Source organism: Plectrocnemia conspersa, unplaced genomic scaffold, assembly GCF_051122295.1.
Source record: "Plectrocnemia conspersa isolate PC_06_02 unplaced genomic scaffold, ASM5112229v1 ptg000002l, whole genome shotgun sequence".
In the NCBI taxonomy this organism is placed as follows: Eukaryota; Metazoa; Arthropoda; class Insecta; order Trichoptera; family Polycentropodidae; genus Plectrocnemia; species Plectrocnemia conspersa.
In genome coordinates, this window is record NW_028277166.1 from 14,327,186 (window position 1) to 14,350,409 (window position 23,224).

The 23,224-nt window shown below is 37.1% G+C and overlaps 2 protein-coding genes and 1 pseudogene across 2 annotated transcripts; all 3 read right to left on the reverse strand.

Moving 5' to 3' along the window:
• Positions 1 to 2,418: 2,418 nt before the first annotated feature.
• On the reverse strand, positions 2,419 to 3,471 carry LOC148237797 (uncharacterized; annotated as a pseudogene).
• A 101-nt stretch (positions 3,472 to 3,572) lies between these two features.
• dib (Cytochrome P450 302a1, mitochondrial) lies at positions 3,573 to 8,461 on the reverse strand. Its single transcript, XM_088204025.1, has 8 exons — positions 8,283 to 8,461; positions 7,119 to 7,356; positions 6,478 to 6,674; positions 6,208 to 6,412; positions 5,842 to 6,010; positions 5,039 to 5,287; positions 4,208 to 4,414; positions 3,573 to 3,756 (listed from the first exon to the last, which is right to left on the reverse strand). Exons 1-8 carry the CDS (start codon positions 8,395 to 8,397, stop codon positions 3,643 to 3,645), a joined length of 1,494 nt encoding a protein of 497 aa, XP_088060151.1. The 5' UTR covers positions 8,398 to 8,461; the 3' UTR covers positions 3,573 to 3,642.
• Positions 8,462 to 16,788: 8,327 nt separating this feature from the next.
• On the reverse strand, positions 16,789 to 22,355 carry Sh3beta (SH3 domain binding glutamate rich protein Sh3beta). The gene is made up of 4 exons (XM_088204090.1): positions 22,214 to 22,355; positions 18,232 to 18,435; positions 18,045 to 18,152; positions 16,789 to 17,986 (listed from the first exon to the last, which is right to left on the reverse strand). The coding sequence occupies exons 1-4, from the start codon at positions 22,256 to 22,258 to the stop codon at positions 17,717 to 17,719; spliced, it is 627 nt and encodes a 208-aa protein (XP_088060216.1). The 5' UTR covers positions 22,259 to 22,355; the 3' UTR covers positions 16,789 to 17,716.
• Between the last annotated feature and the right edge of the window lie 869 nt (positions 22,356 to 23,224).

Genomic DNA, 23,224 nt, shown 5'->3' on the forward strand with positions numbered 1-23,224 from the left:
AAAATAATATAATATATTTTTGTTAATGAAATCCCATACGACAGAGGACGCTACCGTGGCGATAATAATAAGACCTATGCTTATCAACAATTTTATTTTTTCTAAAATTCCAGTCATCAAAAATAAAGCTCAAAAAAGAATACATAATACAACTTTTCATACAAATCTTTTTCATAATTTTTATACCAGAAAATACTATAAAATTATTTCACATAACCACACTATGTATTGGAGACTACGATATAAACAACCTTAAATTTAAATATAAGCACAAAATTCCAAAGCACATATTGCCTTAGAAACATAAGAACACATTTCAATGGCTTCAGATCTTAAATTAGAACTTAATTCATTTTTGCCTTTTTATTTTTCTTAAATTTTACAGGGTTTTTTCACCCACATTTTATTTTATATTGTAATATTTTTGTTTAATTGTATTGTAGCTAGTTAATCAAAAATGATAATATGAAAAATGTTATAAACCAGTAACATATATTTTATATAATAGTATGTATGTAAAATTAATTATCGTATTGATAAAATCATCATTAAGAAAATTCACGTAGAATTAATAAAATATAAAAATAATAGTTCCTAAAAATACAGTTAATTGCGATAAATTCAATTACATCACATCTGTCATAATTTTCTTAATATCAGGTAATAGTTTAGAAAGTTATCATTTTTAGAACTGCCTCTAAATTACTAACGGTTTTTATCGAGGTTCACTATATAATATGTATGTTGACATATTAATAAAATAATATTAAATAAAACCTTCATGACCTAACAGGTTATCCCAATGCGTCACTATGATAAAAAATACACAGTAGTATTACAATACACAAAAAATATAATATAAATAAGATTAAAAATCATTTAAATATTTTAATGGAAAAAATCTTTGATTTGGTAATCTAAGAACTATATTAATAGTCAATTAATAAGAAACCGCTGCGCATTGGAACAAGCAGATTGCAAAAACGTTTACCACAGAGTTACGCCGTAAAATTTGCCTGTCGGCGAATTTAAATCTCGTTTATTTAACAATCCAAAGAGGATTTATATCTTATTCCAAATAAGAAAAATGTAAAGTAGCAACAGCTGAAAATGACAATTTTCTTTACGATTCGGGTATAAATAAGGGAGCCCGAAATTCCTTCGTAGCTCAACGATCTATATTTAATCAAAGTAGATGTTCTGTTCATAAATAATATAAAGATATTTACAATAATATACTGTATTGTTGTAATCAAAGTGAATATTACATATATTTTTTATTTATCAAAACTTTATGAGAATTCCAAGAAAATCGTAAAGTGAAAATGAGAATTCTTATTTTGCACGAAATGAAAAACATTGAGTAACCAAAATGCCTAGTTGTGACGTACTCAACTTTTAAAACACATTGGTGAATGTATAATAAAATATTTTGCTATTTAATTGCAATCACCATAGTGATCATAAATTATATCTGCTTAGACATTATGTTCAGTTATATATTAGTATATAAAATAGTTCGCGAAACTAATTTTAGATATAATAGTATTACGTTTTTCTAATAATTTTAATACCTGTATACTATATATACTTATTAAAAAAATATTTAATTGCATTAGCAAAATTCAAACAATATCCTACGATTTAATTATATTCCCTCTTTTGCTGCTTCACATTAAAATAATATTTAAGAAAATGTAAAATGATATAAAAATGTAGATAATATATTTATAATAGTATGTTAGATATTTATGAAGTAAAAAAAAACATAAGGCTCAATAATAAAACGTTGGTAAATCCTTAAGTTTTTTATTTAAAAAAAATATTTTCACTAACCCTTCTACGATTTGAAGTTTTATATTAATATTTTGTATAGGCAAAGAGAAGCAGATGTTAAATTAAGTATGAAAAATGTGATACTATTTCAAGTTACATAAAAAATAATTATTTAAAATAATTCCATATTAGAATCGTTTAATTCAATGTAATATATTGGTACATCATTCTCACACACTGCATATCTACAATAATAATAATAAAAAACTCAAAATTATACTTATATTTTTTTTACTTAAAATTATTAGGGATCAAATTTAAAATTAATATATTTAAGCAACTGTAAAATTTAAATTATAATTTAAAAAAATACTAAAGAAGATACTCACTATCAAAAAATACATCTGCTTTTTCTGCACTGTATTTTTATAATTTAATATCTTTAAAAAGCTGGTAAATTTACCAATCTTACAATCTTATAGTATTGTAAAAATATTTAATAAAATAAAATGTGTACAGAAAGAATTTGTATTATTATTTTTGCTATAGATAAAATTAAAATTATATGTACACAGTAGAAAATAGATTTCACCAATAACAGAAACTATTAATTAATAGTAATTATCATTTATGATTAGTCAATTACAAAGAGTTGACTAATCATATATGACAAGAATTAATAAAGAGTATTGACTAACCGGTAACTTTGTCAACAACTACTCAATATTTTTGCAACATTGACAGTGAGGGTAATTCAATTTCCTATAAATACGAAAATATTACATTTTATCGTCAGAATTAACTCGTTCTTCGTAAAGCTAATATCAGCAAAAATGGTACAGCTTGATGAACATATTATATATATTTATATATTATTTAAAAGCATATTTGTATTTTTACAGTTATATAACATATGATATTTTTGATATATTTTCAGAAAATTTTATTATTACTGGTTGCACTAGCAGTGGCTGTGCAGGCCATTCAAAAAGGGACAGAAGCTCCACCACCAAAACCACCACCGCCGCCACCTGAAATAACCTTCCATAGGCATAGCAGAGAGGCGTTATATCCACCGGCTATAAACGATGCACCGTATCCTCCAGCTGAAACATACGGTCCACCGCCATCTCCACCACCACCCCCACCACCACCACCACCACCACCGCCGCCACCTCCACCACCACCTCCACCACCTCCACCACCAGAGGCTCCATATCCTCCAGCTGAAACGTACGGTCCACCACCGCCGCCACCACCCCCTCCTCCACCACCACCACCACCACCACCACCACCACCACCACCACCACCACCACCACCACCTCCGCCACCACCACCACCACCTCCACCACCACCTCCGCCACCACCCTCAGCTCCATATCCACCAGCCGAGACATATGGACCACCACCTCCGCCACCACCACCTCCGCCACCTCCGCCACCACCACCACCACCACCATCAGCTCCTTATCCACCAGCTGAAACATATGGACCACCACCACCACCTCCACCACCACCTCCACCACCGCCACCACCACCTCCACCACCACCTCCGCCACCACCACCACCATCAGGTCCTTATCCTCCAGCTGTAACATATGGACCACCACCTCCACCACCACCACCTCCACCACCACCTCCTCCACCACCACCGCCACCACCACCTCCACCACAAGGTCCATATCCACCATCAAATACATATGGACCACCGCCACCGCCAGTAACTAGCTATGGCATTTAATCGTTTTAAAATATATTGTAATAAAATAACATTAGTTAAAAATAAAACAAATAAATAAAACACAATACTTTTATTAACTACATTTTAAAGTACATAATATATTTACATTTATATCGAAAATATAACTAAACTTCTCTCGCTTTGAATATTAAATTAATAGGAACAGCGGGAACGTTAATTGTCTTAGATTCAGTTCTAAGATCATCGCCTACCCAACTCATATTAAAATTTCGAGCCAGCTGCAACACACAAATATGATACGTAAAAATACAAAAGTGTGAATTTTTAAATAATTCTCACAGATGCTGTGAGAATTATCTCATTTTTTTAAACCTAACTAATCTAAAATAAAATCTAATCTAACATTCTATATCCCAATATAAAATTATAGCTTTTTTAATTTAAAAAGATCATCCACTAAATATTGGTCACTTGAAACAAGAGTAATACTACGATAGTATTGTTCTTCCAAACCTTCCAATATAATTTAATGAATGCCTATTTGATATTGAAACGCAAAACACAAGGGTTTATTTTAAAATATTCAAAACCTAGTAATAAATAATTCCAAAAATGCACCGTAAAAAACATAAGCGAAATATTTCAAAATTTCTAACATTTGCCTAATCAAAAATATCAGAAGATAATAATAAATCATTTTTGCACAATCTCAATCAATATTATACATACCTTGAAAATTGTTATATGCATATTTTGTTCAGCCAACCGTTTGGCCAAACACATTCTGGCGCCATGACCAAATGGAATCATTAAAAATGGATGACTCGGCTTATGATGCTCGCTGTCCTTCAACCATCTTTCCGGTAAAAACTTCTTTGGATTGTCAATATATTCCGGTAGGCTACATGTCACTTCGTTGCAGGTTGTGATAATGGTCTAAAAACAATTTCATACTATGAATAAACGTCTAAACAGTGAAGGAGCAGGGCAGAGATGTTTTGTTTGCTTCGTGTGTATGAGGATATGTAGTGTACTAGGAACATTAAAAAATGGACCAATTATAGAATAGAACGTCTCTTAACCGTGTACAGTATAAACAGCGATAATAACACACGAAGCGCACAAAACATCTTTGCTCTGCTCCTTCACTGTTGGGTTGCTTACGGAGTTTGAAAAAAGGTTGGACCTATATATCTCGTATAAATATTTTTCTAGTATTGACAGAACTTATTAAATCGTAGGAATTAAGATATTTTTTTGTCATCCTACTTCTTAAACTAAACTTTTATTTCTGTGCTGTATTTGTTTCAAACAAACATATTTACAACCTTACAAATGTTTGTACAAAAAATTGATTTGAATAATAATAAAATTAGAAACTAAAATAAATACTCTATATATATTGGCTATTATTAAATAATATTACAAAATCGACAGAGAAAAAAATGTTTTTATTATTTCCTGTATAACTTATGCAAAGTAATCTGCTAATAGCTGACAACGCCTGAAGCATGGCACTCGAAAAAATATATATTTTTATATATTATAATATACTAATACCCCTTTCGGAATTTTGTATCCGTCCAATTCAAAGTCTTGCTGCATGTGTCTTCCGATTCCGATCGATATTGGATTGACTCGTAATGATTCCTTTAGAAAAGCTTTTAAATAGGTAGCTTTGGCAATTACATCGTTGTCAACTATATCATTGCGATTAGGGAGCAACATTATTGATTCTTCGTACAACTTATGCTGAACGTCAGGATTCTTGGCCAAATGATAGAGCGCAAAACTCGTCGTAAAAGATGTCTGAAATGCATAAAACGTCCTTAGAATGGTTAAGTTTTATGGCGGCTGACACACGGACGGAAATTAATTGAGTTCAGATGATCACGCAAGTCGTTAAGATAAGGGATTACTCATTAAAAGTCATTCGTTTCCTATAAACCACGCCAGAAGAGACAAAAACTCGAAAGTCAGTCGCAATAGAGTCGTCTTCAAAGACCGTCGGGGCTCCGTCCTTGATCGTTTGTACCCTCAGAAACTCGCTAGAGCACACATAAAGAGTCTGCGCTTCCCATATTACAACTTGGCAGAGATCCGACACCAGGATTCCGTCCTTAGCTACCCATATGACTACAACTCCACAGAAGTAGCCCCATCGGTGCTTCTATAGCAACCCCCAGAAGATCTGCGCCACTGCGCTTTCGCCCTTCAGAGGGTTGCCGCCATTCGAAAGTACCTAGTGAATACAAAATGCCTCACAAAATCTGTATTAATAATACCTACACAAACATATTGAATATACAATAATAATAATAATATTGTAAAGCATCTATTTTATTTTTTTATAAATTACTTACGGTATCAATACCCCCCAGTAATAAATCTACTGATATAGCTAAAATATCGTTAAATTTCACGCCAGGCTCTGCCAAATATGTCTCCAATATAGAAGGTTCTTTTGCGTTTTCAAAATAGACGTTGTTTTCTAAATTCTTCACTTTGTTGCGTATGAAATCGATGGCAACGCTGCGGATAAAAATTGTAAAACCTTTAAATACTAAATATTTATAGATTCCGTTCAAAAATTCACAGATCAACAAAGAGCTGCTCATGTATAATGCAACATGTTTTATAATGCAATTTACGAGGTTAATAAGGTAAACAATCTCGCTGTTGGTTTAAATGTGCATATAAAATTTCACCGATAAATTACAAATAAATACCTTTCCATAAAAGTAATGCCTTCGTAAAACTTTCTGTAGATTGGAAGGTAAGGTGTATGGAAAGAATCGGGTATGATATCCAATACTCCTATCACTCCGTTGACATCTATGGCTTTATCCATCATTCTGCTAGACAGTGAATCTGGTTTCATCTCTTCTTCGGAAAACACGTCTACTTTAACGTCGAAAGCGATCATTTGAATTACTGAATTAGAAAATATATATAAAAAACAATGTAACTTTTATTAACAATAAAAAATATAAACCCACTCTGTAGATAAAATCTTGCCAAGTCATCCATGAAATCAGTCACATTTTCCTCTTTAATCCCAACGTATTTCTTGTAAATTCTATCAACAAATTCGTCTACTACTGTATTCGCTAAATTTATGTAAACAGAAGCGCTACGAGGACTAGAAATCGCTTTCTGAAATACACTTCTAACTTGATACCAATCTTGTCCGTCTCTGAAAGTATTAAAAATATTATTATACTAATGGCGCAGACTATTTATATTGTCTGAAAGCTTAGCAGCGTCAAATATATAAAAATTCTATGCTTCAGGTGGGTTGGACATATACTCGCAATGAAGCCAGCAAAGCGGTTAACTAAAGGTAAAATGAGCTCTGTTAAACTGCGACTATTTAAATTAACATATTCTTTTAAAATATTTTTAACAGAAAAAAATTATATTTGTTTAATTTGTAAAGTATAGTTTAATTCTGTACATTTACGCACATAGAGTTATAAAAAACTATAATAACTATAATTTAATATTGATTTTAAAAGTCACAATTTTTTATGGATAATCAAAAACATAAGTTTTGATTTTGCATTACTCTGTCGTCCCTCTTGTTTTTTTTTTTTGTAATAAATTTAATAATTAAGTGTAATAAAATAAAATAAATTACGTTGGAAGTACACCGCAATTGGTATATAATTCAGACTTAGATTTCCTGTACTTCAATATAGCCCCATGAGATTTTCTCACTGGGTTTCTTCCTGCAACCTTAAGAGAAGTTTCAATGTGGTCCGGGTCAAACAAGTATAGAACAGTAATTCCTGGAAATATCTCTTCTCTGACTAATCTTCCGTATTTTTTATAATTTTTTGCAGCATTTTCCGTTAAAGTAGAAAACTTATATTCACCTGAAACAGCATTTTCCGTTAAAGTAGAAAACTTATATTCACCTGAAAACATCAATATAAAGATATTAAAATATTTTTATGAGTCTTAATTAAGACTTATCTTAATGTACGAAGTAAGTCGTTTTCTACAGTAATAACTGTATTTGACAAAGTTAAAATAATACGAGTAAAAGCAAAAGTTAAAGTAGAACATATAAACAATAACTTAAAACTGACCTTATGCAAAATGAAGGCTATAGTACCTATTTAATAATCAAAAGACATGTTAGTAAATTCAGGAACTTCTCACCTATTTACATCACTGAATAGTATGTGGAAATTTCTTTAAAATACTCTTTCCATCGCTTTTTTCGTTATTAAACTAGATATTGATGCACTGATATCGAAAAAAAACATATTCAGTGTTCACATTAATAATAATCTGTTATTATATTTTGCGTAAAAAGTAAAGGTAATCGATTCATTGTAATATGGTTACACTGTAAAATAAATATAAAATTCTATATGCGATCCTTGACAATTTTTTCTCGAGCAATGCAACCCAGAAGATCCAAAAGATTATACACCTCTGATTTTAAATGGATTGAAAAAATATAACATATCTTTCAATAGAGTAGAAAAACGAATCGGTAGAAATTTGGAATAACCGGTATATTTTAAGAACAATACAGAGGTTCACATTACATTAATTTCATCTAACCGCTAATTGTTGTATAATTATTGTCGTTGTTGTAATCGACCTCGGCGTAATTTTCGCTTTGATCGACCTACAAATTGATGGAATTTTCGTGACCTTAGGTGTATTTATTTGATACAAATTAATATACACTTACAATAATTAATATATTATTTCATAACACTATTTATACAAAAAGTAAAGATTCCGCTTATCTAAAAAAATTAATAAGACATAAAATATTGTTTACCTATATAAGGCAGATATTTATAAATCGTTCCTATTAAAGGCAACGACCATGGTCCAGGTATATCTTCAAAGTTTTTTAAACCAGTTTGTACACTTTCCGATTTAGAGGACTCCATGGTCTACTACTGTCGACTAACGTCAACGATCTGACTTGTAAATCTTTCGATTGTGTTGATGCTGAATTGAGAAAACATTTACATTTATCAGAAAAACACGTAACTGCAACGGTGTCGTTTTTATGTTTAATAAAATTCAAATAAAATATATAATTTAAATTAACCACAATTTCTTATAAATAAACTTTCCTATATAATACATTAATATATAAAGTACATTAATTTTACAAATAGCAAAAATTAAAATTATAAATATAGCAGGAAATGTCTATTATTAGACATTGAGATATGATTGATTTATAACTCGTTAATATATGTATGTTGTTAATGCATTTTGCGATTATTGATCTATTTATAATTTATTTATAGACAAGGAAGTAAAACAGCACTTCTAAAGCAAGTTAAAAAACTACAATAAAAATAAAACACTAGTTATACTTTGTTCCAAGTATAGAACAGAGTTTGCCATCTAAAAACTTAATTAATTCAAACTACTTACCACTTGTTAATTTTAAATATAAATATTTTTTTAATAAGATTATTTAAAGGGTTAATATGATGAATTTCTATAAGCCTTTCAATGTTTATAATATATAACACTACTATTGTGACATATAATATTTCTTCCAATTAAATATCGGCTTAGTTGCAACAATACATGTGTCTAAACATACATGCTAAAAATGAACACATTTAATTTCACTCAATTTAAAAGAATTTAAAATTAAAATACCTTCAGTATAGTTTGTTTATGTATACATTTTACAGTATACATAAATTACCAATAATGTGAAACGACAGTTAATTTTCACTGGAGTTTTGATGAAATCATATCCGGGTATATTTTCAGTTGTAGATACATATTATATATTTCTAATAGCGAAAATATAATTTATCTGTAAGGCGCCAGTGAAATTATATGACCCTCTAAAATATCTACGAAACCTAATTTGAAAGTTGCGAAACGTCCATTTGCTGTTCAAACACAAACCTAACCCAAACAAATCAACCGAACTCAACTTGACCTAATAAAAGTTTAAGCATTAACTATAGTTTTTTCACTTTCATTAGGATAAATTGCGTCGTCTTCTTGGAACTACATGTCTTCCACATCAATATCTTCGATTTCATGCTAAAAATAATCAGCTATCAGGCGTCTATACTAATAACCATTGACTGTTACAATCCGATCTTCATCGTTTTCAAAAAAAGTTACATCCAATGACGCTGCCTGGCCACAATGCACACCAAACAGTCACGTTTTGGGCATGTTATGCTCTCTCGTGAATCACATGAGAATTTTCCTCGCCCCATATACGTCAATTTTGCTTATTAACATACACAAAGAGGTGAAAATTTTCCTCATCAGAGAAGATAACTTTCTTTGCAAAATCAGCATCAACTTCATCAAAAAAGCTCAAAAGCTGCGAACGCCGATAAATCAACAATTTCAGGTGTTGCGACTTGTTTGCTCAATAGCACGATGAAATTTATAGGAATAAATAAAAATATATATATATATATATATATATATATATATATATATATATATATATATATATATATATATATATATATATATATATATATATATATATATATATATATATATATATATATATATATATATATATATATATATATATATATATATATATATATATATATATACATACATACATACATACATATATATATATATATATATATATATATATATATATATATATATATATGTATGTATGTATGTATGTATGTATGTATGTATGTATGTATGTATGTATGTATGTATGTATGTATGTATGTATGTATGTATGTATGTATGTATGTATGTATGTATGTATGTATGTATGTATGTATGTATGTATGTATGTATGTATGTATGTATGTATGTATGTATGTATGTATGTATGTATGTATGTATGTATGTATGTATGTATGTATGTATGTATGTATGTATGTATGTATGTATGTATGTATGTATGTATGTATGTATGTATGTATGTATGTATGTATGTATGTATGTATGTATGTATGTATGTATGTATGTATGTATGTATGTATGTATGTATGTATGTATGTATGTATGTATGTATGTATGTATGTATGTATGTATGTATGTATGTATGTATGTATGTATGTATGTATGTATGTATGTATGTATGTATGTATGTATGTATGTATGTATGTATGTATGTATGTATGTATGTATGTATGTATGTATGTATGTATGTATGTATGTATGTATGTATGTATGTATGTATGTATGTATGTATGTATGTATCGACAATGGTTTGTTTTGGGTGGCCCTGCTTGTTATGTACAGGGCTGGAGGATGGGTGGGAGCTGGGAGGAGGGGGGTGTGCGATATGTCGTGTGGTGGGGTTTTTGTTGTTGTTTTAGGTCGTTGGCACCTCTCGGTGCATACTTCTGCTGGTGGCTGTTGCGGTCCTCATCAGCTCGAGTAGCCCCTTCTCCAGTCGGGGGTTATCGAGCATGGCTGCGTAGTTTTTTCTCCCTGTGTTTTCCCTTCTGCAACTCTGCAGCAGGTGGTGCCTTGTTCTCTCCAGGGCGGGGCAGTGCCACAGCAGGTGGTCGGGGTCCTGGGTGGAGTGGTCATCGCAGGGGCAGCTGGGGTCCTCCGTGATTTTGAACCTTTTGAGGTATGCATTGAAGGGCCCGTGTCCCGTGATGATCTGCGTGGCGCCTGGAGACGGCGTATTCCTTTGTCGGAAGGCGATGGCGGAGGCGATGTCAGGGAGAAAAGTCTTCGCGTGCGACCCGCGCGGTGACTCGATGTAGCGAGCGTTCCAGACGCGCTGGAGTTCCTCCTTGAGGATTGTCTTGGCGTAGGTGAGCGGAAAGCGCGTGTATGCTTTGCGCATATTGCGCGTTTCCGCTGCTTCCTTAGCGAGCGTGTCGGCCCTGTCGTTTCCGACGTTGTTGGCGTGCCCCGGGGTCCAAAACAGTTTTACGCTTATGTTGCGCGTCGTTAGGGACCGCACGAGAGCCAGCGTTTCCACGACGATCGGGGAAGTAGAGTTGCCGTTCTGGAGGGAGCGCAGCGCGCTCTGGGAGTCAGATAGAACGTGCACTGTCGTCGGGGTGGGGTGAACGCCCGAGACCCACTCCAGAGCCGCATTGATGGCTAGATTTTCTGCCTGGCTAATCGAGCAGTAATCCTCGAGTCGGAGCTTGCGCTCCTTGATGGTGGTTCCATTTTTGTTGACGGCGTGGAACGCAGCTCCGACGCCGCTTTCCGTCTTGCTGCCGTCGGTGTAGATGTTGATGTCCGACGGCAGGGGGGAGGCGGGGTGGTTGGCCCTGGAGCCCTCGATGGTGACGTCCGCCGGGATCCTGAGAGCTGGGTGTGGGAGTGTTGCCACGTCCACGGCCGCGTCCAGGAGTCGGTCGGATGGTAGGTGGTCGGCGAGGCGGTGGGTTCGCTTAGCGTTGTATATTTGTGTGAGCTGCTTTACCCGGGTGTCCATGGGAGGGATGCCCGAGAGGGCCTCGATCGCGACGTTGGGAGCCGTTCGGAATGCCCGCGTGATTCTCAGCATGAACGGGCGCTGGGCTGAGGCCAGTTTTCTGACGATGGAGCTCCTGTGGGCGGCTTCGCTCCATACCGGGGCGGCATATGTTATCATCGGCTCGACGGCGCCCCGGTATATAGCGTCGACGACGTCCGGGGAGAGGCCCCATCCCTCGCGGGCGACGCGGGTGACTAATTTAGCCATCTTGACAGCTTTGGCGCAGGCGTGGTCCACGTGGCTCGTCCAGGACAGCTTATCATCCAGGATGACTCCCAGGACTTTCAGCGTCCTGCCGACGGTCAGCGGCTTTCCCTCCATGGTTATGTTGGGGGGAGCCCACTTTCTTTTTCTGGTGACGACGATGGTTTGAGTTTTCTCCTGGGAGAACGTGAGCTTGGCTCTGGCGCCCCACTCGCAGACCCTCGCCAGGGCGGCGTTCGCGGTTCGCTCTAGTTCTGGGGTGTCGGGGGCGTCGATGATGAGCAGGATGTCGTCGGCGAAGGCTTGCACCCTGACGTTTTCACCGAAGTTTTGCTGGAGGAGCTCGTCCACGATGAGATTCCACATCGAGGGCCCGCAGACCGAGCCCTGCACGCAGCCTCTGGTGGGACGTTTGACGGCCGTGGCGCCAGCGTGGTGAATTTGGGTCTCCCTGTCCTCGAAGTAGTTTGAGAGTAATCTGAGGATATTGTTCGGGCAACCCTTGTCCATTAGCTGGTGTATTATCAGCGGCCACCAGGCGTGGTCGAACGCTCCCTTGATGTCCAGGGAGATGACGGCCGCGAGTCGCTCTCGTGTGGCGTGGAGGGTGATGTGACGGACGGCGTCCATCAGTGCGTCTGTGGAGCTCCTCTGCTTGGTGAATCCATACTGCAGCCTGCTGAGCCCTGGGCGCGTGGCGTGGGTCATCCTGTCTGTCGCAAGTCTCTCCAGCGCCTTTCCGAAGACCGGGAGGAGACCGATTGGGCGGTAGGCTGAGCCCGACCCAGGATCTTTGCCCGGTTTGGGGATCGCCTTGACTATTGCGGTCTTCCACTGTCGGGGGAAGCGCTCCGCTCGCAGCGCGGCATTGAAGAGGGCCGTTAGGACGTCGGGGGCGGTTCGGGCCGCCCTGAGGCAGATGTCCGGCGTCAGGTGGTCCAGACCCGGGGCTCCTCTCGGGCTGACGCTCTCGAGCGCGGCCAGGACCTCGTGCGTCGTGAAGGGCGGGTCGTTTGGGCCGGAGGACCCCGGGAAGCGGGCGGCGGCCCGAAGAGAGGCCTGTTCCTCTGTGTCCGTCGTCGGGGAGTCGTCCGGAAAAAAGTAGCTGATTAGAGCGGAGGCTGTTTCTTGGGCGTTCTGAGTTTGGACCCCGTTGATGTTTAGGGTTGCTGGAGGAGCTTTCGCCCTCCGCTTCAGGATCTTGTTGATGGTGTTCCAGATCGACTCGGGGTTTTGCGAGGAACAGAAGGTCCTCCATGAAGCCGTCTTGGCTCTTGCGATGCTCTCCTTGAGGTCGGTCCTGGCCTTGAGATATGCGGGGAGGGTTATGGCCTCCCTTCTTGCTGGGCAGGAGCTCTGCAACTTCCTTTTGGCGGCGATGGCGTCTTTCCTGAGTCTCGCGAGGTCGTCGTTCCACCAGGGGCACGGCCTGGGATTGGTTCCTCGGAGAGGCTGGATGGTGGGCATGGACGTGCGGCAGGCCTCAGTTACGGCCGACGTCCACGCGGCGGTCAGTCTTTCGACCTCACCTCCGGAGGTCACTTGGTCCATCTCTTCGGAGGCAAGGCCGCGGGTCTGGAGTTCTTTCTTTAGGTTTGCCTCGAACTTCGACCAGTTCGCTTTGTTGGATTTGAATAGGTATGTGGTGTCCGGTGGGAGCAGTTCTTGCGCCTCGAGGTGGAGCTCGAAGACGAGGGCGTTGTGATCCGAGAGCGCGGCCAGTTCCCTGTCGACGGTCGATCCGGAGGTCACGTTTAGCAGCGTCTCCGAGACCAGCGTGACGTCAATGCTCGAGGAGAATACTCTTCCGGCTCGGTGAGTCTGGAATGTGGGCTCGTGGCCCTCGTTTATGACGGAGAGGCCGTGCTCGCAGGCGGCGTCAGCGAGCAGCTCTCCGCGTTTGTCGGCCTTGCTGGCGCCCCACCAGGGATGTTTGGCGTTGGCGTCCATGCCTATGATGATCTCCGGGTCGTCGGCCAGCGCCCCAATTACGTCGAGGCTGGACGCGGTGGCGTGTTGATCGCCCGTGGGAGGGCAGTATATGGAGACGAAGACCATGGTGCGCGTTCCGACGGTGATTCTGGCGAGGACCTTCGTGTCGGTGGCGAGATGAGCTAGGTGTATGGTGCTGCACCTGCGGGCGAGTCTGTTGGAGACTAAGATGGCGGCTCTGGACGGTAGGGCCGCGTTCGATTTGGGGCTCTGGAATGTGAGTCCGGGGTAGATCTGGGCGCGGAGGAGTCCGTTGGCTCCGGTGTAGGGCTCCTGGACGAGCGCGATGTCGAAGCCGCCCTCGGCGAGATAGTGAAGGAAAGAGTGGGTGGCTCTTTCGCAGTGCTGGAGATTCGCCTGGGCCACTTTAATACCCATAGTCGATTGCCCTGGTGGCAGTGGTGTGGTGGCGGAGGTAGACGGGGCAGTCTGGAGATCCGGCTTTGTGGTCCGCAGGCTTCCTGACGAGGGCGCAGTTGAAGCACCCCTTGTGGTGCTCCGCCTTGCAGTCTTCTGATTTGTGCCCTTGGTGGCACTTTTCGCATGCGGGCTTGTTTCTGCATGCTTTGGTGGAGTGGCCGTATCCTTGGCAGGTTCGACAGGCGCTGGTGACGCGAGCTTCGAAGATTCGAACGCGCTGGAAATTTACGTTTACACGCTCGAGAGCGATGAGGGGTGCGAAGAGACTCGGGTGGACCTCGATGATGAGGTTTTTGAGGTTCGCCTTGCGGTTTTTCCCCGCGAAGCAGACGGTAATGGAGGAGTCGGTTGCACTGGGGAGTGTGAGCTCATTTTGAGCGAGGAGAGCCTGGGGGACGTCCTCTTCGGGCGTGTCTGATGACACGCCGACGAGGATGAGCCGGGGGCGCCTCTTGGGGGCCTCGTCGGCCCTGAGCGAAGGGGTTTTGTTTATGGCCGCGGTGATCTTCGTGGCACTGGATTTGTCCGCGCAGAAAATTTTTACTCCGTTTTTGGTTGGGTTTATGCCGCTGATGGCGACGCCGAGAGTGGCGGGTTTGATGGACGCCTTTACCTTGTCCATAACTTGCTGTGGGGTGTCTGTTGCCGTTGAGGAGCGGATTGTAGTGACGTGGGATGGGGTGGGAAGCGGAGGAAAATCTTGTCTCGAGGCGGTGTTGCCTCGAGCTGGGGCCACTGGGGCCCAAGTTGGGGTTAGAGAGGAGGCCTGAAGTGTTTTTGTTTTGAGAGCGAAGAGCTGCTCGTTGTGTCGCCTCTCTTGGGCGAGAAGGGCCTCGGATTTTTCTAGCTTGAGTGCAGCCAGTTCTGTTTCGAGCCGGCGGGTGTACTGTTCTTGCAGTTTGGTCGATTGGAGAAGACTGTTGCAGGTAGTTTTTATGCCTGCCCTTAGGTCAGCTCGGAGGTTGCCGGACTTGCCGACAAGCTCCAGGATTTCTGAGATCCCGGATGTCAGATCTGGGGTGGTTGTAGGTAGCCGATTTTCGTCGGGGGAGTCCATGGTTGCCTGCGGGAGCCTCTTTCCAGGGCTAGAGCGCGGGGAGCGGGTCATGACTGGTGATAATCTGGTGTTCCAATAAGAAGCTGGCTTGTCGCCGATTTAACAGTGGGTCTAGTAGGATTCCGACAGAATGCGGTTTCCCACTGGAAGGTGCCTGTGGGCACAGAGCCGGGTGGACGCCAACTGGAGTCTGATTGGATTTCGTGGCGCTCCTTGGGGGGGGGGGGTGGGCCGCTGCGTCAGCGGTAGGCGGCGGCGCTCAAGGTCGTCGCGATAACGCGGCGGGCTGCGGTGCCGGGAATGGTTCCTCAGAGAGGAGTGACCTTCCGCTGGTCTGCGGGGCTTTGACGATCGCACACGGGGGGTTGGAGTCTGGCGTCGGCTCGAGAGCTTTCGCAAGACTGAGCGGTGTTGCGCGACGGGCTTGGACGTATGTATGTATGTATGTATGTATGTATGTATGTATGTATGTATGTATGTATGTATGTATGTATGTATGTATGTATGTATGTATGTATGTATGTATGTATGTATGTATGTATGTATGTATGTATGTATGTATGTATGTATGTATGTATGTATGTATGTATGTATGTATGTATGTATGTATGTATGTATGTATGTATGTATGTATGTATGTATGTATGTATGTATGTATGTATGTATGTATGTATGTATGTATGTATGTATGTATGTATGTATGTATGTATGTATGTATGTATGTATGTATGTATGTATGTATGTATGTATGTATGTATGTATGTATGTATGTATGTATGTATGTATGTATGTATGTATGTATGTATGTATGTATGTATATAAACCTAGGAACAGATAGCCTATGAATAAAATAAGTTTTGTTCAGAAAATCTTTAATTAAAATCATAAAATTATTTGCTTAATATTTTTTTCCCCGAGCACGTTTGATTACCTGTCTGGCCACTACAATGGTCAGTAGCGCTGATAATGATAAGTACCTAACGGCAGCTGCTAATAGAGTAGAGAATATTGAATGGACTGTCAATAACCATAATAAGTCAGCAGCAAGTCAATTTTTTTATAATATTACAGTGTGTAATAAAATATAAATTGAGTTTTGTACAGCCAATAAATCTGTAATAGATTTATTTATAATCAATGAAAGTAAAACAGGTTTAAAAACTATATAAATAAAATAATAATGAGTTTTTTTTACAAATATTCAATTTATTATAGCATAATTTATGTGTATATAATGAATAATAATTTTAAAATGACATAAATGAACATTTTGTATATTTACATGAAGCCATCTGATGACTGATAATGATGATGATAACAATATTCACTTTGACTGTATGCAAAACATGTGAAAGCAATAGCCGATCGATTGCATTTAATCCATACCAATTCTTAACAATTTGTTAACTTGCTAAAGCAGTGTTCTTATACATTCTTATAAAATCTTAAATACATAGAGATATGCATGTCCATTATATTGTATGTATTTAATAATAATAATAAAAAAGTGAAATAATATTTTTAATACAATTTTGATGATTCAATTGTACATAAAGCGATAAACAAATGTTTGTATGCATATATAAACCCATAATCCTGCTTCCATATTTTTTAAATAAAATGCTTAATCAAATAAAAATATATACGTATATAAATAACCACTAGGGAATTTATTGATTCAGATGTCAATCATTTAGAATTAAATATTTTATGTAAATTTTTAGCAAAACTGAATTAGTTAAAGTAATCGAATAATTACTATAACTATATTGCTCTACTGGAATTTTGAAAACACACCTGTGAATCGCATTTTGACGCTTCTCTTCAGACGGTTTCTATTAAACCTGTATGAAAAATGATACAACTATGAAACGATACTAAAAAAAATGAATCAGTCACTCTTTGGCAAACGAATATGAATCATAGTTAAAATGCCGTTTATCGATAATAATAATTTAAATTGTACAAAATACAGTTGGGCATATTTGAGCTTTGACTTAACCATTGTCAACGGGAGACGCAGATGAAGAACCGTTAAGGCAGCGCATGTGTGTGTATACAAAAGAAAATTACTCGTCTCCCATCACAAACATACTATTAGAAGAGATAAGACTTATTCACCGGCCGCTTGTTCATTGTGAATGAAATCCTCAGAAGGATTTGATTCCTTCTGTGTATCTGTGAGATTGTCTGCGATATTTTCGTGTTCGGACTCCGCGGTCTGCTCTGCTACTACTTCGTCTTCTACTACTTCGTCCGCATGCTCGGCGCCATTGCTTTTTTTCTCGGATTCGACAGATGCTTCCCGCGAACTTGAAATTCCATTTGTCTCGATTACTTCTTTGCTATCTTCAACGATATTTAAAGCTGGAGTTTCTGGAATCTATTATCAAAGCATGTTAATTAAAAATTAACATTGCAACTATTCAATATTAACAAACCTTTATTTGCTCTTCGTTTACAAGGCTGTTGTTTCTAACTGTCACTTCAACTTTGAGAAAATCTTCCAACTTGTCTATTTCATTTGCCAGATCGAATTGATCATAATCCTGAAATATTTTTAATTATACTTAGAATGATACTTAATAGAAAAAAATCTATAATCAAATTTAAAATCAAGGAATTTACCCCACAATAATCAGCGTCGTTGAACAATTGGGGAGGCAACGGGTGTCTGGGATTCGTGTCGCTCACTGTAATACCCAAGGAAGTGGATTTGTTTTGCATAAAATCCTTTTCATTCTCTTTTCCAGGCTCAGTAATGTCGACAACATCAAACGGTATGAGCTTCGATTCGAGTATCATAAATACTCGTTGCTGTCTTTTTTTCACCTGTAATAAATAATTTATAATAAGTGAGATTATTTATAACTATAAAAAAGGCAATAAACTCGGCACATAGTGATAATCATATCTAATCTGAAATTCATACCAAAAATTATCAGAGCGTAAAGCTTACTTAGACGATGAGCCGCACTGTGTTTAATTACCATTATATTTTAGTGAATAAAATTATATTTTAGATACACAATACGTCATTAAAAATATTAAATACGTACAACATTTTCTAAATAAGATATCAATAAATTTATTAAAAATCTTTAGTTGTTCATAATTTAAATAGCAATATCGGTAAAAAAAAAAACTGAAAATTAAACAAAACTAAAGAAAAAAATGAGAAATACTTCTCATATTATAAAAATTAATTTGATCAAGAATTTATAAATTGCTAAGCATAATAAAATTTCGTCTATATTTATATTTATCTTCTATAATAATAAATAAATAAAAAAAGTTCATGTAAAAATTTTTCCCGTCGCGATTGACTTAGAATTTAGTTTTGATAACTGATAGTTTTCTCCAAATTTGGTTTAAAATTGCATCTTTAGAATATAATATGTATAGTCTATCCAAGAAGTCAATGCTTATCATCGTTAGTGTGCATGTACCCATGCATGCATACAAATAGTTTTTTGCGAATTTGTTTACAACAATATGAGAATGTTACCAATACTAAATCAGCGTTGATTTGAGAGTAGGGTGACCATACTATATATAATGAGTATACGTATAATGTGTCGGGCCCAAACACGTTCGCAATGTTATTTTTCTTTGTTTAAATATATCTTATTATAAACTAGTATTAAATATTCACAACCTTAAATTATGTTTTAGATATAGCTGCGCTTATATTTATTATTTATCTCAAAATTCCTGGTAGGTATTATGACCATATCCTGTTCCTGTAATATTTGTTTGTATATTTTAAATTATATTTTTTATTCCATCAGAGCACACCGGCAACTAATCCCAACAATGCCTCATTTTCTTTGGCAATACAACATGCAAAAAAACTCGGTAAATGATCATGAAGTGCCAGTGACATATCTTGAATGAAAAATTATAATTAGACTCTCAGAGGACACAACACAGAGCGAAAAAGACATTCGAGTCCAAAAAAGGAGAAAGAATTTACTGTATAATTTTGTCATTAAAGCAGTTTTAAACACGCTATATTACACTGGAAACAATGGCATATATTATAAAAGAAAATTGAGTGTACAAAAAAATACACAAAATAGCAGAAGAAATGTTAAAAAAACTTTTTGGAAGCAAGCAAAATATTGTTTACTGTGTCGAATTAAATAATTCGAATCTAAATGTGATGATAAATATTGGGCTCCAACTAAAAAACATTAACGTATCCGAAATGACTGGTAAAAGGACAGAAAATTAACAACTAAGAGATACCATGTCTTCGATTAAAAATTTTTAGCTGCAAATGATGAAATTACAAAACATACTCAGATGTGGCCAACTCCATGTTGAATGTGTTTTCTAGAGCGTTGCTTTAAAGTAAATAAATTTATATTTTTAAGATTATGTTTTTTATACACAGTAGTGCGCAAAAAAACAAATCACTTATCGTATTCATAAGAATTTAAGATATGTCAATAATCCTTGGTTGGTTTCTCATAACTTTTTTTAAGGCTATGTCTATATTGTTTTTGATTGTGGTTTATTGTGGTTAGCCAAGCCAATTGGCTGTCAGCTTTCACGGTAAAAAAAATTATAAAAATTATAATGCCAAATTAAGTAGGGTGTAAAAAAATAACTATTCTAGTTGAGGTTCAGGTGATACGAATGTGCTTACGTGATAGGCGTGAACCAGCGAGTATTTACGAAACATTTGATAAAGAAATAAATGTATGCAGGCCTTATATGTGGCTCAAGGCAGGGAATGTACAAAGTCGTATACCTACCAAAAAAACTCATTGACTGAAGAAATGTGTCGAATGTGCCAACGGATACAAAAGATGAATTCTATTGGATTGAGAAAGTAAAAAAGATTATACGGATCAGGTGGGACGTGCAACTGTACGAAATCCAAATCCAAATGATCTGGGGGTGCTTCCTATATTCTGGAATGGAAGGTATTCACTTTATCGACGGAACAGTGAAGGCAGTGGATAATAAAAATGGACATCGACTCAAATATGGACTGAAATTTCATTGATATTTCTATCATTTATCAATTTGATCCATACATTAAAGATGAGATTAAAAACATTAAATAACAACTGATACAAAAATATTTCTAAATATAAGGAAAATATTGAGAGAAAAATCTTGAAATAGCCCTGGAAAAGTACTTAATTATACCTCTAGAATATATTCGGGGCATAATTAGGAAATACGATTGCACAACTCAACGAGCAAGCAAAAACTTAAGAAAGTGATCGAAAGAGTTTACCACAACGAATTAAATCATGAACTCGTTTAACCATTGATTAATTCCACGCTTTTTTTGTTTTAGCAGTATTGGGTGCAAGAAAATAATAATGTACGTAATAACATTGTTCTGTAAATTTAGTATCTAGATCAAAAAATATCTCACAATATATAATATATTTCTTGACGTAAAAAATAGTAGAAGCATCCACTTATGGTAAAATATGCAATGGGGGCAAAACACTAATTTACTTAAATTCGTTGAAATAATGTTATTAACTCTTTGAGTAGTGAGTTAATTTATACACATTTTTTAGTATACATTTCACGTATTTTTCCACAATTATTTCTGTTATTTATTTATTATTATTTTATTTTGAATTTACAGTAAATTATCGAAAAAAATCAGTGATTCTGAAAGCATTATTGCTTTGATTTATATTACTACTTTTTTGTATTAGTATGTTTTATTAATGTATTTCTATTATTAAATTTCGTTAATTTATTTTTAATATCAATTCAGAGGCTCTCGATATTTTTTATTAAATTAATATAAAATATTTTTTTGTCATGTTCATTTATTTCGTACTTTAATTTATTGGTATTATTTTCTATAAAAATCATTTAAATTAAATCAAATTTAAAAAAATATATATATATTTAATGATATAATGCATTTAATTTTTTAAGTTATATATGTAAATGTCTAGAATATCTCGAAACATTGAAAGATCGACCACCGTACATGTACGGCGATACCACTCAGAGTTAAGATTTATAGTTATTTTAAGACATTTTATAGTTTAAATGGAGTTGTCAAATTCGCTGGCAACTATTTTACTATGATTACTTGCTACATTGGAGACATGTATAAAAATGGTGAGAGGAAAGTGACATTACTAAGTCATTTACGCCTAAAAGTGGATTTAAGGGCATCGATAAATGACAGTAATGTCACATTACGTGACATTTCGAGCGTAAAAAATAGTTTAGTTAAAAATCATTTTTTTAGAATGGCAATACACGCAAAAATATGCATGATTCAAATTGAAGGAAAAATTTTAAATTGCATTTCCTGTGTATTGTTTTCGTGCGAGAGACGCGCGTTGGCCAAAAGACAAGAATTCCCGGGCAGAAAACGTCACTCGAGATACAGTTACGGAAGTCGACAAAACAAAGCCTGAAGATGCGAGTTAACTCGACGTGCGTACGTCATACGACGATAGCTAATAAGATGCGAAACGTAATAGCAGGGAACGAACGGAAACGAGCGACGAATGGCGAGCGGCGAACGACGAAGAGCCGTAGGCGCGACCGGTCAGAGGTCGAACCGGAACGACGGGAATCGCGGCGCAATAAGGGCGACAGCTATCCGAACCTCCTTGTTGCCGGATATGCCGCTGACGTAGACCTTGACGCCCATGTCGGCTGCTTGTGGCCCTCGTCCGCCTCCGGGCCGCTGTTATTTCGGGCCAAGCAGCTCCTCCCGATGTTGCCACGCGTTAGACTCGCACACACCTACGCTGTCATTTTCACCACTGGCAGCACTGCTTTTTGCAACTCGTTTTCAAAAAGCAAAAAAACAAGCATGCAGCCTGCGCGTCATTATTGTTAAAATAAAATTTATATTGAAATAAATAACAAAATTAAATAATAATAAAAAAAATATATTTTATTTTCCTTACCTTATATAATATAGTATCCTAAAATAAAAAATTAAATATAAACAACAACAAAAACGTTTCATAAACACTGGACTGGCGAATGTATATTGTTGAAATTAAAAATTTTGTGCAATGATTGCTGTTCAAATAAGTAACTGGTTAATTTAAAAAGAAAAGCATATTTTATCAATGAATTGCTGTTTTATTATAACTTTAAAGCAGATATGCTGTCAATCAACATTAATAACTTTTTTGCCAATGCCACGACTCTATCTTAATAATTACACGTTGTATGAAATTCTGAAGGCATTCAACAAAGTTTGTTATGAATTTCTTTTTCGGAAATTTGGATTTCCTTCTCCTTTTCCTTAACGACATACATGCGACACTTAAAAATTCATAAAAAAATTAAAAAAATCGATAAAAGTACCCATACAACCGGGGATTCACTGGTTTTACAACAATGATAAATAAATAGACAATCCTGCCCGGCGAAATTCTTTTATGGTTTAGGTGAAAGATTTTTTAGTCAGAAATACTTCCATCGAGCATAGATAGGGATTTGGTATACACATTGCCAAAGTTTTCGATAAGGCGTCGAGGATCCTCAGCTTCGTTATGCAAAGCGCGTGTCACTAATATGCATTCTGTATGATACGTTAGTTTGTAGCGTACTCTCTAATATGGCTTAATTTTCTAGAATCCTATCAAAGCAAAATACTCCT